Source organism: Rhinolophus hipposideros (genome assembly GCF_964194185.1).
Source record: "Rhinolophus hipposideros genome assembly, chromosome: 2".
Taxonomy (NCBI): Eukaryota; Metazoa; Chordata; class Mammalia; order Chiroptera; family Rhinolophidae; genus Rhinolophus; species Rhinolophus hipposideros.
The window spans coordinates 46883178-46900710 of NC_138048.1; the positions used below are offsets into that span (position 1 = coordinate 46883178).

The following is a 17533-nucleotide window of genomic DNA, read 5'->3' on the forward strand; positions in this document are numbered from 1 at the left end:
GTAAATCTTAGATGGCTGTCCTACACTGTCCTAAATGTAACAACCACTGTCCTAAATGTAACTGTCTAATTATTTTCTCTATCAGAGGCCCCCAAGTTTGAAGACACAGTGCTTGTAAAATATGTAGGAAAATAGACATGCTCAGTTTATGTAATTTTGGTTCAAATGTAACTGGGTGCAACCTTTGAAGGACAGTTGGCAATTACAAGCAAATTTATAAATGTACAACCCTCTAAGAGGGTACATTTTTTTCATTGTATTTTCTTTGATACAATTGGATGTTTTTACGATGTGCATATATTACATTTTTCCCCCTTTTTCCGCCTCCCCGCCACACTCCAGTTTAAGCCGTTGTTTCTTAATCTAGTTGTGTAGGACACAGCTCCTGGCCCATGGTTGTATTATGAGACTTGTGATACCACCCCCCCCCCCCCCGCCCCCCATTGAGGCAGTCAGTCGCCGGTAGTTGGTGGGCCACCCACAGCAGCTCACAGCCGCTCTCACCAGCTGCCGGCCACTCACACTGGCTACCGGCTGCTCCTGGCAGCACAAGGTAGCCCAAGGAAACAGCACTCAGCAGCCCACGGCAGCTCACACCAACCTCACTGCAACCCACCTCCAGGGAGAGCTGTTGTTCCCAACCTTAGCTGTAGAGGGAACAGCTCACTGGGCCATGTGGAAATCAAACCAGCGACCTAGGTGTTAGGAGCACAGCGCTCCAACCACCTGAGCCATTGGGCCAGCCCTATTACTTTTCAATAAAAAATAAATGTTAAATAATTAAAAAAATTAACTCCTATTGACAGGAAGACCCTGTCATTCCAGCAGCAACACGATGCTTCCTGTTACACTATGAAACAGCTCTCAGCAGCAGTAGCCCAGGGTTTACTACTCTCTCCACGTCCCATGTCCATCCAGATGCACTCTCAGAGCCCTGAGGGAATCTGCTTAGATCCATCTACTCACTCACATTCCTATTTCCACTCCCCTTCTGCCCCCGTCCCTCCTTCCCCGTATTTCAGAAATAATTCAAGAAGACTGATGGAAACTTAATACAGGTGCTCCAAAACTAAAGTTAATTAACGTGTTTTGTACTAATTTGCACAATTCAAAATATTATATTTTGGTTATAGGAAACTTACCTTCTGAATTATGCTTCTTTCAGGCTATTTTAATTTATTTTTACTTCCTAAACACATACATACTGTAATAACAGGAAAAGTGCTCCCAGAACATGGTAGAAGGTTAGGAAAGAAAAACCAGTATTTAAAAGTGGTTGTGGACAAGATTCCCTTCCAAGAACGAAAATTCGAAGAATCAAACTGTGATTAGTGAGATCAGTAATCTGTAACAATGACATAAACACAGACTGCTTTTAATATTTGATTAACATTTGAGTAATACCCCAAATCCAATCAAGGTGACCTGGCTATAATTTTAGAGAAGCAAGACTTCTACACATATGACTGAAATTAAGAAAGCTTAAACCATCAACCGTAATGAGCTCTTTTGGAAGATAGAATTATTCGGGGTGGGGAGCACATGATACCTATAATAATCACTTAGACAGGGAGGTGGACAGCAAGTATTGGTCATGTGTCTCCCAGATGGAGCAGAACAGAGGCTCTTAACCAGCCAACATTCAGTCCATTTGGAAATGTTTATCCCTATAGATAGTAAGTGCATATCAGGTAAAAGCCACTACCGTTATCCAACAAGACCCTGGCATGCTCCCTGTGCCACCTGCCCGGTTGATTTGGCTTCTCATACAGGTTTAACTGCAGCCACTCACCCGATGCCATTCCAGTCTCATAAGACCCAAGGGGGCTTTAGGAGTCATTTAGTTTAACCTCTTCCCAATATAGAAATGTTCTCTTACTTCTCATCACTTCCTACCCCAGAGCCACCATCTACCATTCTTTTAAGTAAGCCTGTTCAATCAGTCCCTGAGTGAACCTTCCCTCCAAGCTGCAGTTAAGATTTTATTAGGAGAAATTCTTGAGGCCTCTTTTAAACCCAAATCCTGAAACCCAAATCCACTATTATGATGTAAAAGGTTAATGTTCTCACAGCTTTATTTAGAGGAAGGAAACAATACAACTGTTTATTTTAATTTCTTTATTTATCAATAGTATCCAAAAAAAAAAAAAAAAAGAATCAGGAGTTACAAAAACAAGTTAAATGCAATATGGAAACCTACTCAATACATTTCCCAAACACATAGGCAACAGAAACCTGTTCAAATTGCTTCTTGAAATTTGACTATTTAAAAACATAAGTGTAAAGGAAAGACATTCAGACTGGTTCACATGGGCATATTAGCAGGTAGAGGAGCCCTGCTTTCCAAAAACAGTTATGGAATCCAGAGTCATAGCATGTGAGGTTTCCATGAACACTGGATCTTAACAGAGGCCGTAATTAATGTTTATAAAAGTGTATACTCACAGAGAAAGCCTAAGGAAGCTTGAAGTCTAATCTCTGTGCTTTTAGAAAGCTGGAGGAACTGAACCCAATTTAATCCTGTTAATTTGCTCTATGCAAAGCTCTATGCAAGACTCCCCAAACTAGGCTATTTAGCAGCTTCCCATGGATGGTCATCAGATCATGTGATTCTATGGTGTAGACAATAGCTTCCCTATTTACAGGAGGAATACAGATTTGCCCTTGGGAATTCAGCGTTGCAGGGCAGGGTACATCTTGGATGGCAACCACTGTCCTAAATATAACTGACAGGGAGACAGTCTGGCTTCTTGCTTTAAACTGGTATTCTTGCCCTTTCTCCCAAAGTGTCCAAGGGGGGGCAAAACATGATCAAGGGACTTCTCCAAGGCACTTGGACAAAGCAGTACATTACAGACTGCACAAGTGGGGTTTGAAGAGAGCTTTTAAGTGGGATGACATACAAAATCTCAGAATTCTAAACAAAGTGGAATGTTCTCCTTTCAAAGGAGAACAAGGAAACTTGTTTAGAAGAAATTCCATTTTCAGCCCAACTTTCTCAGAGTTGCCTGTGCAGTACAACCTACATACTTTCCCTCCAGTGGTACGTAATATGCTTCCTGGAAACTAGATCTTAGGTCAAGTTTTTAATGTTATTCCAAATGCATCTTAAATATGGCACTGAGTGCAGATAACAATGACAGAGGCCAAAAGACACAGGACAAAGTGACTTCTCCCCAATCACGATTTTAAGATTCAATTTCCATTCCCCCCACCTTTTGAAATGTTAAACCTCCTTTGAGCCTCATCCCTAAAGGGAAAGCCATTTCTGTTTCACAGAAGGTTAAAGAGGAAATGCAAAAGTGAAGACAAAGTGGAGTGGTTCTCCTTCCCACTCTCTTCCTGGGCAGGTTCTACTCAAGAGGGCTCTGCATCACAGCACAACCTGAGGGGCTACTCAGACTGAGGTCAAATTTGGTCATCTTGTTTTTGGCTGTCTGACTCTTGCTAGAACAACAAAGTTTCATTTATCCTAAGGAGAAGAAGGAAATCACAGGAACGTGTTTCCTCTGGACCAGTGATCAGAACCACAGAATTTATAATTTATGAAATCGAAAGGTTAATGCATTTCTACCTGTTCACTGAGGAAACTGAGGCCCAGAAATAGGAAGAGAGAGGGACAAAGTCACTGTCCTAGTTAGTGGTGGATCAACGAGCATATTGATAGGCTGGGATATCTAAACCTTGCTTAGCTGCACTTGTCTCCATCCTTTGAAAGACTGATTTGCATGAACTTATCAGAATAAATGAATCCAAATTAACTTTTTGGATCTTGAAAGCTTTGTATGGAGACACTTCTCTTCCTTGCCTTCTGCCTGAGGCACCCGCTGCTCCTCTGGGCAAATTGCTGACCCACTGGAAGCCAGGGAGCCGAACTCTGGGCTGCAGCTAGTATGTGGCAGGATGGGGGAGTCTGGATTATAGCGGTCCTTGCACGAGGAAGAACCCCAAACTCTCCCACCTCTGAAATGGTAAGACCACTGAAAAATAATTACAAAAGCTTAATTTCTAGTCAAGAAAATAAAATATTAAAAACAACAATAATATAATGATAATAACTGAAGAATGAAGTCAACTCGCCAAAAGAAGTTTTACAGAAAAATAGCACCTTTGGTAAAAAGTATGTTTAAAATTTGGTTAGGTCTCTAAGGGGTTGGTTGAAAGTACAGGAGTATCTGCATCATTTGGGGGCACCCTCCCAGAAACTCCATCAAGTCTGAGGGACACTGGGTCACTAGCGGGATGGCTGTGTATCTAGAGGCAGTGGTTGGGGCCATGAGGAGAAGCACTGATCCTGAAGTTTGTTATGCTGATGGCAACAGAAAGGGCAGGAAGCAGAACGTGTTCTTCCCCCCTGAGCTTCCCAAACCCCTCCTCTCAGGTCAGCCTGCCAAGTTCTCTCTGGCATTGTCTGCACTTCCTGCAGTGAGAGTGTCTACAGCTGTGGTAGACTCAGAAGTGGCTCAGATCTGGGTTCGCTCCTCTCCCAACTCTGATGCAGTTTCCTTACTTGCCTCCAGCTCCCGAGCCCCATTTACAGGTTCTCTAGTAATGAAGGCTATGGCCCTTCCTCTCCTAGCCAGCCACCCCCATTTCCTTTATTGCAAAACAAATAGACAAAATAAGACTCGTTGCTATACAAGCAAATACTGGTGATTTGGCGATTGTAGCAGACACTTGCGTATACTGGACTCCGTGCTGAAATGGAAGAGAAGGTGCCGGGCTGGGGACACCGTTCCCAGATGTCTCCTCATTAGATCTCTTTGGTGCTCACTCTCTTGGACTTTTCAGCTGTTTCCTTTGAGGAGCAAGAGAAAATACGTATTGTGAAATATTAAAAAAAAAAAAATCATTGGCATTTATCTAGACCTCAAAACTTTACATAGCATTGCCAGAATATGCTGAATATGAATACGCTGAATTTTACTTCTATTTACTTGTCTGTCTCCTCCGAGGGTGGCGAACAACTTGAGGGCAAGGATCCTGTCTTATTCAAGGTCATGTAGGGGCTGTCACTGAATTAAGAGCTGACCGCATGGGCACTCCTACGACACAATCAGGTCAGACAGTATTATCCCCATTTTAAAGATGAAGAAAAGGATACTAAACAGAAGTACTATAAGATGTCCTGAATCCAAGCCCATAGAAGCGTTAAGAGCAATAGGCTCAGGAGGCACAATGCCTGAGCTTGAATCATGGCTGTGCTACTTTCTGGGGGACTTGGGGCATATTATGAAAACTTCTATACCTCAATGTCTTCAACTACAAAATGAGGATAATAAAGTATCTCCCTCTTATAACGGCGGTACATGTCTCTGAAGAAGACTTCTTCTTATGGCCATTAAGCACATGAGGAGATGTTCAACACCATCAGTCATGAGGGAAACGCAAACTACAAGGAGATGCCACTTCACACCCACTAGGAAGGCTAAAAGAAAAACTAATGGACAATGACAAACGTTGGCCAGTCAGTGGAGAAACTGAGGAAGTAAAATGTACAGCCCCTTTGGAAAACCGTCTGGCAAGTCCTCAAAAGACTAAACACAGAGTTACCATATTATCCAGCAATTCCACTCCTATGTAGGTCTATAGACACAAGAGAAATGAAAGCATATGTTCACACTAAAACTTGTACAGGAATGTTCATAACAGCATTATTCATCATAGCCCAAAAGTGGGAACAACCTATATATCCATCAGCTAATGAACAGATACATGAAATGTGGTGTATCCATACCATGGAAGGTTATTTAGCCATAAAAAAGAATGAAGTACTGATTCATGCTACGACAAGGATAAACCTTGAAAACATTATGCTAAATAAAAGAAGTCAGACAGAAAACACTCTATATTGTATAACTCCACGTATATGTGTCCAGAACAGGCCAATCTGTAGAATTAGAAAACAGATTTGTGGTTGCCAGGCAATGGGGGAGAAGAAAATGTAGAGTGACTTCTAATGGGCACAGGGTTTCTTTTCGGGATGAAAAAGTTCTGGAATTAGATAGTGCTGATGGTTGACAATCTTGTGAATATACTTAAAACCGTACACTTTAAAGGGGTGAATTTTATATGTGAATTATGCCTCAATACAAAAAGTAAACAGTGCCTAGCATGTAGCAGACACTGTTGGTGCCCCACGCATAGCCCCTTTTCTTTACCACTTTAGCACACTGACATGGCTTCGTACTGTCAGCACCTGCATCTCTTTGCCTGAGGCTTTCTCTGGCTGCTGGAGCCTGCTCTGCCCACACATGTTGGTAGGCCAGAAATGCCAGGTAATTCACGTTTGCTGGTGGCAGCCTTCAGCCAATGGTTGACGGGAGTTGATTCAGGAATACCCAGCTGCCTTCCCCCTCAGGCATGGTGACTATTCCCAGAGTTCTGCAACACAACCAAGCTTCACTTGCCCACAGTGGTAACTCTCCTAGATACACACTCTTTATTGCTTCCTTTCCTTCCTGGGCTCACTTCCCAACTCCCCTTCTGGTGTTTCCTGGGATTGTCTTCCAAATAAACTATTTGTACTTAAGTCCTTGCCTTAGGGTCTGCTTCTGAGTGAACTCACAGAAGACAGAGACACTTAAAAATGATAGCTATTATAATTCATTCCCCACTGTCTACTCTGATCATACCTACACCCTAGATGAAAGGAATTGCTATTAAGTTCATTTTTTCTTTTATGGAGTTGTACTCATCTGGAGACTCAGTGCTGCTGAAGTATGGACAAACAAAAGGATAGGAGATTCTGCTTTTGCTTAAAAAAATGACATGAGGTTTCTACACTAACAGTGACAATAATGACAAAATGCATATAAAAATCAATAAATATGAGCAAGTATTATTTTTTTAGCAATTATTATTATTGTTTTAAATTTATATTGGGGAACAGTGTGTTTTTCCAGGACCCATCAGCTCCAAGTCAAGTCATTGTCCTTCAAAGTAGTTGTGGAGGGCACAGCTTACAGGCCCATGTGGGAATCGAACCGGCAACCCTGTTGTTAAGAGCTCAGGCTCTAACCAACTGAGCCATCCGGCCGCCCCGCAATTATTAATATTAACAGTTCTTTATTTTCAACTCAAATATTTCATCTCAGTAGTTTAGCAGTTCTTGTCATCGTTATGTTCCTTAAGAATTTCTACGTCAGAGGAAACGCCTACATTAACAGACCCAGTCTACAGAGAGGTGATTTAAAGTACAATATCCTTTGTTAAGACTGTGTGGTAAAATCGTGGAAAGACAGGCCCAGGAGTCCAGCATAGCCATGTTTTCTCTCCATCCTCTTGGCACAATATATCAGTGGATCACTATTCTGCTTCTTTTCCTCAAGAAGGCTTTCAACTTAATGACAGAGAACCCGAACAGAATTCTCACTTATTATTACCTTCTCAAGTCTCCAGGAAGCAGAACCTCTAAGTTCCCAGTGTTTGTCAATCGCAGGCTGTCTTCTAGCCAGCCTAACATTTAACTTTCATCCTTTTTGCTATAGTCCAAATCCATTCATTTCAAGCTCATTGAGAGCCAGCTATATGCCAGGCCCTATACTAAATGCAGAGACACAATGGTGAGCAAGCCATAGCACCTGCCCTCCAGGAGCTCATGGAGTTCAGGTCTGGGCACAGGTCATGACAGGAAACAGTAACATTTCATTAGACCGTGCTCATTTGCAAACCACTTCCAACCCATTTGCAAATCCTCCCCTGGCTGATTCTTACTTATAAAGCAATTTACCAAGTTGCAGCCTATATTGGCTGCAACCTGTGGGACCCTGCAAGGACCCTATCAGGGAGCATGGTTTGACACTATAGGTGTGTGTCATTCAGGAGCTATTGTATTGAACAGAGCACATCTCCTTGGTCTCCTGGGACATTAGGCAACATCTGATGGTGGAAGGGCCTGGTAGCCACAGAGGTACCTGAGCCAGTATGGAGGCTTCAACTCACCTGGTGCTTTTGGAGCTCCTGGACATATCTGGTCATCTCCTCCTCTCTCTGGGTCTGGGCCCCTTTTTGATTCTTTCCTGCAAGAAGAACCAAGGCTCAGAGCAGTGGTGACTGAAGGAAGCTTGTTAGGGATCCCACCAATGTCTATCTACTGTCTAGGTCTTACTTTCATCTCCCATTTAACTTGTGGAAGAGATGCGTCCAGTGAAACTGACAACCTCTAAAGTAACTCACTGTAAACAAAGCAATCTACCCCCACTCTTCTCTGGCCTCTGTTCCTAGTGCCATCAACTGCTCCAGCACATACACGCCAGGAGATGGCTGTGCAGGAAGGGCCAAGGAGAAAATATGGATCTTGACTCAGGAAGCTCTTCTGAGACAGTGATTCTCAACTTTTCATCTGCCCTCAAAACGTCCTGGAGAACGTTTCAAAAATACAGTTTCTTAGATTCCACCTTCAGAGACTCTGATTTAATTATTGTGAGGGAGGGCCTGGGCACTAGGGTTTTGTAAAGGTTCTGTAGGTGGTTCTACTGTTCAGCCAGGCTTAATAACCACAGCATATTAGCAGTGTTTTCCAAACTGAAAAAAAAAAATCATAGAATACTTCTTAAAAACACAGCTTCCCGTGCTGTTCCTTTGCAGATTCTGATTCAGTAGTTTTGGGATGGAGCCTGGGAATCTGCATGTTTATCAAGAATAGTGTTTATTGTTAGGAAACACTGCTCAGCCAAGTCTCCCTGACTTCAGCATCCAGCTGCCCCTCACGCCAGCTCTGGCTCCAGCTGGCTTCACATCTTGATGCCCCTTCTTCTTTGCATCATTGGGATTTATGATCTCAAACCAGACTAACTTTCAGGTACTGACCTGAAAATGCCTTGGAATACCTTCTGTAATGTCTTCTCAGACCCATGGCCCCCACACCAAGACGTGCTCAGGCCTGTGGGGGCACCACCATTGAGAATGTGCTTTATACCCATGCAGGCCTCCGAACCTGGGCCATCCGGAGGATAACAGTCTAGTGCAGCCGTGGAAATGGGCGTTGTCCCATGGGGGCAATCATTGGAACTTTGTCTAATGTATGTGATGGGGCTGATTATCCAGATGATCATAAATCATCAGTTCACCAACTGCCTACATCCTAGAAATACATGGCTACCTTTACAAAGCCAGGCCAGGAGCAGTTAGGTGTGGAGAAGCTACTGCAGAGAGTGTTGGGAAGAGAGTATAGGATGCTTCCTGGCTGAGGCCGGTTGGGCACTGTTTTGAGATGTTCTTTCTTGGCTTCAGGAGCTATTGTGTCCTTGGCTTGGCTACCCTGGCTTAGTTTAGGCCTCCAGCTTCTAGCATTTCTAGTCTCCTCCTGCTCTTCCACTTGACTCTAGGGTTAGGCTGGTTTCCTGTCTTCCCACACTGAGAAGAGACTTGGTCCTGGGCAATAGGAGACTAGGGATCCCCTGGGTAGTACTGAGTTCCACCTGTTGGTACTGCCTTAGCTTCTTATCTAGATGAACCTCTTCCTGGGTCCTTGACCTCTGTCTCCAGTTACCAGCATACCTCACCTTGGACATCTTAGGACCACCCTGCTTTCCTAGCTCAGTTGACTTTAAGATATAATTTTAGGTTCAGTCCATCTGGTGTAAATTTTGGGCTTGATTTCTTCCAACGGACCTTTTTTCCCAGACTGAGCGTGATCTGGCTACACCCTTCTCTGTTTTGCCTACACTCTGAATGGTGCCTGTCTGTCCCCCCATTCCCATACCCACCCCCCGGGCTTGGCTTTGATTCAAGAGTCCCTCTTGATCTTTGACATCATTGTAGCCCAGGACTCCGATGGGACCCTACTGTTTCCAACATACCAGGGGACTTCTGCACTGGCCCCCAAATTCTAACATCTCTATATCCCCAACCCACTCTGACAGTGTCTTCACTATCTCAAATTTCTTTCTTTCTCTTTTTTCTTAGGATTACCCAATTCTGTTAGTTTAAAGAAGTTCTTTTTTTTTTTTTTTTTTTTTTTTTTTTTTTTTTGCTGAGAATGGATGCAGAGGAGGGGTCATTTTGTCTTTCAAACACCTGAGTCTTTTAGATACAGATTTTCCTAAGCTGTCATAAAGATTAAGTAAAGTGCTTAAAAGAGTGCCTGGCACATAGTTCTCACTAAATGTTTGCTTTCATTATTATTATGATGACTATTCCAATCTCACATCAACATTTGATCTTGCCCTGGGTCTTGAACCTCTTTTGTTCTAAGACTCTGGAGTGATTTTCAAACTTTAGCACCTGCGACAAGTGATTTGTCCTCGGTGCTGCTCCTGGGAGTGCGGACATTACAAGTTTGAGTCTGTCACTTTGTCCATAGGTTCCTTGCTCCCAGCCACCACTGTCTTCTCTAGCGTCCCCACCCTTCCCTCATGGTGATTTCATGAAGGAAGCTCTCTTCCTGCTGTCCCTTGTCTTTGCCCGAGGCACGGCTCACCGTCACAGGTCATGGCTGTGCAGACCCAGTTTCCGCAGGCACAGACACAGCGATTACAGTCCACCTCGGTCTCAGCTCCATCTGCATACGTTTCATCCTCCAGGGCACACTCTGTTGGGACCAGAATTAAGGGGCAACAGTTTAGAGTAAATGTGGAATACAGCACCTTGGCTACTCTGGGCACCTTAGCCTTTTCCCCAGACAGGACCTATCTTGCCTCAGAGGCACCATATCTGAGCAAATGCTACCATCCACCCAAAGATTTGGGGACCTGAACATCACCATCAAGATGATGAGTTGGGGCCTAATCTAGAATCATGGGAGGGAATTTTCTTAGCATGCTCTGGAGAGTTCCATCAATTTGGGCCCCCTCAAAATGCTCCTACTCCCTACAACTCCCTGTTTCTCAGGTTAAGCATACTCTTCTCCGGAGGGTTGAAGGACGGGTTGAGGCACTTGAGGAACTCTTGGAAGCTGAGTTTCCAGTCAGCATTTTCATCAGACAGTTCAATGAGAGCATCAACACAGAGTCCTCTGAAATAAAACACACGGGAATTCGTCAGCCAGACCCCAGCTTCACTCCCAAAGAAAGGAAATAAGCATCAGAATCACACACACCTGGGGCCCTAAGTGAGAAATGAGGGCTTTCTACATTGATCCCCCACAACCATCAACCCTCCTGACTCCCATAAGCATCCAACTTTTAGTTGTTATATCACATGTCAGATCACTCAAGCTGTTCAAATGTTCCTCCCCAAATGACTAACATTTCCTGAATAGTTTTGTCCATTTTGATTGACAAATGTTACACTACCTGAGCACCTTCAAACAGGAATTGCCTTTCCCCGTGTATAAGTGTCAAACCAACCAAACCAGGAAAATCAAAACAGAAGAGAGAAGAATCGATGATATGAAAGGAACACGTGATTAGAAAGAATATGGAATTCAAGCAAGCATCACCACTGTCACCATTCTAGAAAGAGATCTTTCAGAAAAGTTTGGTAGAACACCAGCTCCTTCACTCTCCCGGTCTCTGGACCTGGCTCAATCTCTTACTACCCAAACGGCCTTGAGCTAGTTATACAACCTTTCTGCACCTGTTTTCTCATCTGTAAAATCGGGACAAGGAGTCTTCCTTCACTCGGATGTTGTGAGGATCCAGTGTTGAACTTGTAAAATATTGTCTAATTTTAGGTTATCAAAATATGGAGGATTCCTTAATATGATGAACTATTATGAAGCAAGAATACATCTAGAATCTCAACTTCATGCTTTGTACTTCTTTTGAACAAAAAGGTGCTTAAACTATTTTTAATTCTTACCAATGTACTAGACTCACACCAGATGTTTCTTAGGGGTTCATTTTTTATTCTAATTTACTTGGGAATAATACCAGAAAAGGAGAGGGACATGCTCATATTTGTAACAATTAGGGAAGAGACATGAAATAGCACCAATTATCTTAAAAATCCAAACTAAAACTATTTTAGACTTACGGTTAAATAAAACATTAAAGTATTTCTTTCAGAAAATTAACCATTAGAATATTATCCACAACAGTCAGAGACAACTTTGCTCTTATGTGACCTTGGTAATCTATTTCAAAATTGCATTCTTCTATTTCTTGAAAGTTCTAGGCAAAAACAATAACTATTTGATCAGATACCAGTGGTTCATAATGTTCACAGACTAGATGAGGACAGAATTCCTATTTGGCTTTTTGACTTCGCACTGGCAATGGTGGCTCCTTTGCAGGCAAAAAAGGGTTCCCATTCCCTCTCCTATCTAGCCTTCCCCTCGTGGACCACTCTCTGCCCCCCTCACTCCACTTACCTAAGCAGCTTGTTGTTCTCCTGGTCGGCATAGGTGGTGATGTTGATGGCGGTCTCATTCTGCTCCACAAATTTCAGGAATTCGCTGGAGTCCAAGCGAGAGTCACCATTATCAAAGTTCTAGGAAGGCAATGACAAGATCTTTCAGGAATATTTTGTAGAACCCAGTTCCATCATTCTCCCACCTGACTGGACCCATCTCTCGTTCATTTTCTTCTTGACACGTTCCAACCCTGCCCTGGCTTGGCCTCAGAGAGCTATAGCAACACAGGCTTGAGGTCCTGGGGCGCCCAGAGAAGGTGTCTGCGCCCAAAGATGGGCAGAGTCCACCAGGGAGGGCCTTTCAAACCCAGACAGTGCTCAGGAGAGCAGCCTGAAGGTAGGCCTGTGTTGCCTGAGAGGTCTGGGCCGGGGAACTTGAGAGCACTCTGCTGCCCCATCCCTGACTGTCCTGCAGTCTCGAACGCACCCTGGGTTCAGCTCAGCCACCACGCCTTGTTCTTAAACCTTAACGAACATATAACAAAGCTGGGAGTCAGAGTCTGCGGTGGAGCCCCCGATACGTATTTCTACCACAGTGCTCACAAACAGTGACTCAGGTGGCCCTCAGAGCTCACTTTGGCAATCACAGGACCATTTCTTGTTGCTTGATTGCCAGCGTCCCTAGCTACTCTCATTGCTTAACTTTCACACTGGTACCCCGAATTGAGCACATCAGTGAGGAGTCAAAGGCAAAGGGCCCAAACTGGTAACCTGCAGGCGGAGGTGGTGCAGAGTCCTCACTGCCCCCCGCCCTGTGCTGTGGGCCCCACTATAGACATGCGCACTGGTCCTTGACTTACTCAGTGCAGGATGCACTCATGACCTAGCTGATGCCCCATGAGCACGAGAGTGGGGGTTGGCATTGTCCCCATTTCAGCAAGGCGCTAAACTGGACCCTTAGCCAACTGGGACCACTGAAGGTGCCCAGGCCCCAGCTGCAGGAGGAGGGTGTCAATTTCATGGCTCTGATCGAATTCCAAATCAGATACTGCTGTTTTCCTAAATAGTTCCAATGCGGGGGGCGGGGTGGGGAGGGACTCTTTATTTCCCTTCAAAATTCTTTCCCTGGGCTGCTTCATACTGCTGCCCTGGGCAGTGACCCCCAATGTTACATCCAGAATTCCAGGTAGACGGTAAAGAGACAGCTACCTTTTCTCCTCGCATAACCGTCACAGTCACCTGTATTCCACTCTAAGGTTGTAAATCTTTCCATGGCGTGTGTAAGGACAGGGATGTTTAAGGTGACTATGTAGGCCCTTGTTCAGTACCTGTTTCTCATTCTAGCCCTACCTCCTAGGGAGGTCTCAGGTGTCAGATGTTCCGTAGTCACTATACGTTCACTCTGAGGAAACTTCCCTAAGTGTTCACCCTGTGAGGTCTTGATTAATTAATAGCCAGATGCATTCTTAGCCGCACAGGACTTTCTGAAGTCCAAATGTTGTCGGTGCTAGACAGACCAGAGCAACTCTCACAGACCCCCAACACCATCAGGGCCTGCATACGGAGTGCGTGTGGGCAGAGGCAATGGCTGTGGTCCCACAGGGCAACCAGGGGTACCCGGAACCTGGTGACTACAGCCCAGGCAGCAAAGAGCAGTGCTGAGCGCACTCACTTCACATTCAGTGGGATCGGAAGTCAGGTCGGAAGCTGAGGGAGGTGCCAACCTGCTTGCACTGATCTCGTGAGGGAGCAGTTCAGGCCAGATCTGTATGTGGAATCCACAGAAAAACAGAGGTCTGGCACCTGCCCCAGAAAAGCCTGGAATGCCTAGGGGGCCTGCATGGGTTTTCATGAACTTGGACCATGAGCCAACTGATTCACTCAGCTCTGTTCAACCAACCAGTTATAAAGGCATAGTATACCTGCAGTTTTCCCAGCTTTATACTTGAGATAATCTTTTTTTTTTTTTTCTGTGTAACCATAGCATTGTGGAAAAGCAGGAAGATGTGTATAAGACACATTTGGAGCTTATTGCAAGTTTGGGGACTGTTAAGAGGAGATGGGCTAGGCCAGGTGCTCACCATGCACAGCAGCTGCGGCGATGGGGAATGTAATACCAGGGTGAGGGAGATGAGAAGGCTGGCTCCAATTTCAGCCCTGGCCACCAAGAGTCTGCCACCCGGAATCCAGGGTATGTGTGTGTCATGGCCGTGAGTGACACTTTCTACTGGGTGTTACCATCTTCATTCTGTTACGCTTTCACCTAAGAAACAGTGACTGAATCACCAGTTGAGGTGATAGTCTGATTTTGGTCTTATCCAAATTCTTTTCAACTAATAAGGAATGCCAGCTGGGCTAGAGGTCAATTCACTGGTTCAGAAATAGTCTCTGTAAGATACATCTCAGATCTCTCACCAACAGGCAGCTGTTTGCCTAATGGGAGGGGCTCTCTCTTTGAAGATTGCATCACACAGAACTCAGATAATCATCAAAAAGTAGATAGTGAATCCTGTATTTGCTCGGAAGACACTGCCAGAGAGTCTGGGAAGAATGAGTGTCGTGTGTGTCAGTCATGATCAAGCTTCCTTAGTTGGTAGTGAGAATTACCTACTTTCTCAAGTGGCTTTGTAGGTTTCCAATGGAGTCTGTTGGAGTAAGCTACTGTCAGAAGAGGTGGAGCTGTATTGAAGGGGGTGTGGGGCCCAGGTGCTTGGGAACTGAATCAATAGCAGGTGTCAAAGATGCCCCAGACAGGGTGCCAGCAAGGGGCCACTACGAATTGTTACAAGATCCCAGAGGCCCCTTGGAAAGAGTGTCCTGGGCGCCACAACTCCCGTGCCACATGACCATGGCAAAATCACAGCTCGCAACAGACCGTTTGGAAAAATCATTTTCTTTAAGTTATTTTCTGCTCCTATCCAATTCTCCTGGTTCAGCAATACGATGTGTTTCTCTGTAGATGAGGAACCACCCCCTACCCCAGGGCTTTGTAATGTGGGCTCTGTCCTCTGTGCTTGAGACAGAGGACAGAGTGGGAAGGGCTGTGCTTTCTCATCCTGATGTGATCTCAAATACTTGGAATCCAGAGAAATATACTTTCTGCCAGAGAACAGAGAACTCTATCTAAGGACAATAACACACACATACACCGAAACTAAAACAAAGACAATAACACAAGTGAATCTTAAATGACTGAATATCCTATTTCAACCCAACCCAATATTTCTCTATCTGTGGGGTCCATAATGTCAGTTAGAAAGAGGAATTCATAGACTACAATGGCGCTGACCACATTTGGTGGCCACAGAGCTGCCAAGACGTCCCTCATGTGTCTGGGGTTACTCCCGAGTCTGTGCTGGTTAGGCCCTGGGATAGCAGGCCCAGAAGTTACCCAAGGGCGTGTATGTCTGGGGATGAGCATCTGAGGACATCTATCTAGATGTGTGTCTGTAAGTGAAGGAAGCTTTTGTGCTTATGTGGAAATGTGTGTCTATGAGTAGGTTGTGCCTCTGTGTGATGTGCACATCTCAGTAAGTGGAGTGTGTTGTGTGTGTGCACTTTTGCATTTGACACAGTTATCTCTGAGCATGAGGTGCATATGTGTGCACGAGTCTTCTTGTCAACCAGCTGGAAGAATGCCCTTAACTGCTTCTTCCAACAATAGGCTCAAGGTCTCTGACAGAAAGCCCTGCTCACTGCTAAGTACTATTTCCTCCCTCACTTTCCTTTTTGAAAGCAGCATCTCTCCTGTCCCTAAGTGGAACGATTTGTCTCTTCTACTAAATATGAAGGGAGCAGCAATATTCTAGTTTCATGAAGGACTGGGCCCATGAAATGCCAGTCCACTGACTCTTCTCAGATGAAAAAGAGCTTTGCAGGCCATGGACAGCCAAGTCATTGACTTAGAGAAATGTCAAACTGGGTGGAAAAGAGGCTGAAGCGCGGCCTGGTTCTGGGTGAAATCAGAAGGTATTTTGTACCAGGAGCCAGATCTATAAAGTATCATACGGGGGTAGGGGGATGCAGCCTGGCCATATTTTTCATGGACAGGCTCTCCAAGACCTTGTGGTTTTAACTACCCAAAGGGTAGTTAAATGTATGTATTAGATTCCTAATGTATGTGTTAGATCCCAAAGGGCTCCCACCGATCAAGCTGGTCAGAAGGGAAGTGTCACAGCTCCACGGGATGATCTGTGATGAGGAAACACACCGGGACCCTATGCGGGTTTGTAATTTCCTAGAGTCTGGGAAGCTGTGATCAGGCAATGGGAGAGGAAGTCTCCCTTTCCCTGGAGCTGACCAGTGTTTGACCCCAACTCTGGATTACCTTAAAGTACTTGTCTAGAATTTCACTGTAATTGCTGCCTTTGGAGAACCAGCCGTCTGGAATGATCTCCGCTTCCAGCCACTGGATGAGGCGACGCCGGAGCTCATCTCGGTTGGACTGATAGCAGACGACTGCAGGAAAGGAGAGGGAGGTCTGCTGAGTGGTGAGGACCCCAGTGTCACCCGACACCCACTGCGCGGGTGGCTTGTGCCTGGGGCTCCATGTGTGTTATCTCGTTGAATTTCTCCAGCCCTCAGGGAAACAGGACAATCACACACATGTGACGGAGGAGTCAACCCAGGGTACACACTGGAAAGTGTCCATCCCAGGATTCCAGCTCACGTCTCTCAAAAACTTACAAAGAGCAAGAATACTGAGACAGAGAGATTATGTGGCTGAGGTGAGAAAAAAGTACAACAGAGAAATAAAGGACATTTTCATTAACTTTAGGAAGCGGAGGGGGAAAAAGTCAATTAAGCAATAAGAGAGCTCTCTTGGCTCAAAGAGAAGCTGAAATGACAAATGAATAAACGGGAACATTACAATTCTTTATGCCACTGGATTTATGATTCTTTCTGTATAGCTTTTCCCTTTGTCACCAACTGGGTCTATAAAAATCTCTTCCCACCTAAAATTTTACATTGCCTGCATTATCCTTTATTATAAACAACAGAAAAGGAGGCCAAGGAAGGGCCATGTGGAAGCCAGCTCTGGACAGCTGCTGTAAACCACATGGAAACAACCGGTGGGGCCGAGAGTTGGGTGGATGGGGAAGTACAGAAGGGAAAGCATTGACAAAAGGGAATTCCTGGAAGACAACATATGTCAGGATGTGAAAAGGGCACTCAGCCAGCGGAATGAAAATCTGGGCACTTCACCCTACTCAGCCACTTCTTAGCTCTGTGATTCAGGGAAATTCACTTGGCCTCTCTGGGCCTCAATTTCCTCATTTATAAGATCTACCTCACA

At 44.8% G+C, this 17533-nt stretch overlaps 1 protein-coding gene across 2 annotated transcripts in view; it reads right to left on the bottom strand.

Annotated features, from left to right (window-relative positions):
* Nucleotides 1–2124: 2124 nt before the first annotated feature.
* Nucleotides 2125–17533, bottom strand: part of FSTL1 (follistatin like 1) — a gene marked incomplete at its 5' end in the record, with an annotated part of 54746 nt that continues 39337 nt past the window's right edge. For both annotated transcript variants that reach the window (XM_081030395.1, XM_081030394.1), the window contains 6 exons: nt 2125–4798; nt 7945–8021; nt 10424–10534; nt 10845–10957; nt 12257–12375; nt 16565–16695. In XM_081030395.1, coding sequence (XP_080886521.1) covers nt 4754–4798; nt 7945–8021; nt 10424–10534; nt 10845–10957; nt 12257–12375; nt 16565–16695 — 596 coding nt within the window. In that variant the 3' untranslated portion in view covers nt 2125–4753. The remainder of the gene's footprint in view (nt 4799–7944; nt 8022–10423; nt 10535–10844; nt 10958–12256; nt 12376–16564; nt 16696–17533) is intronic.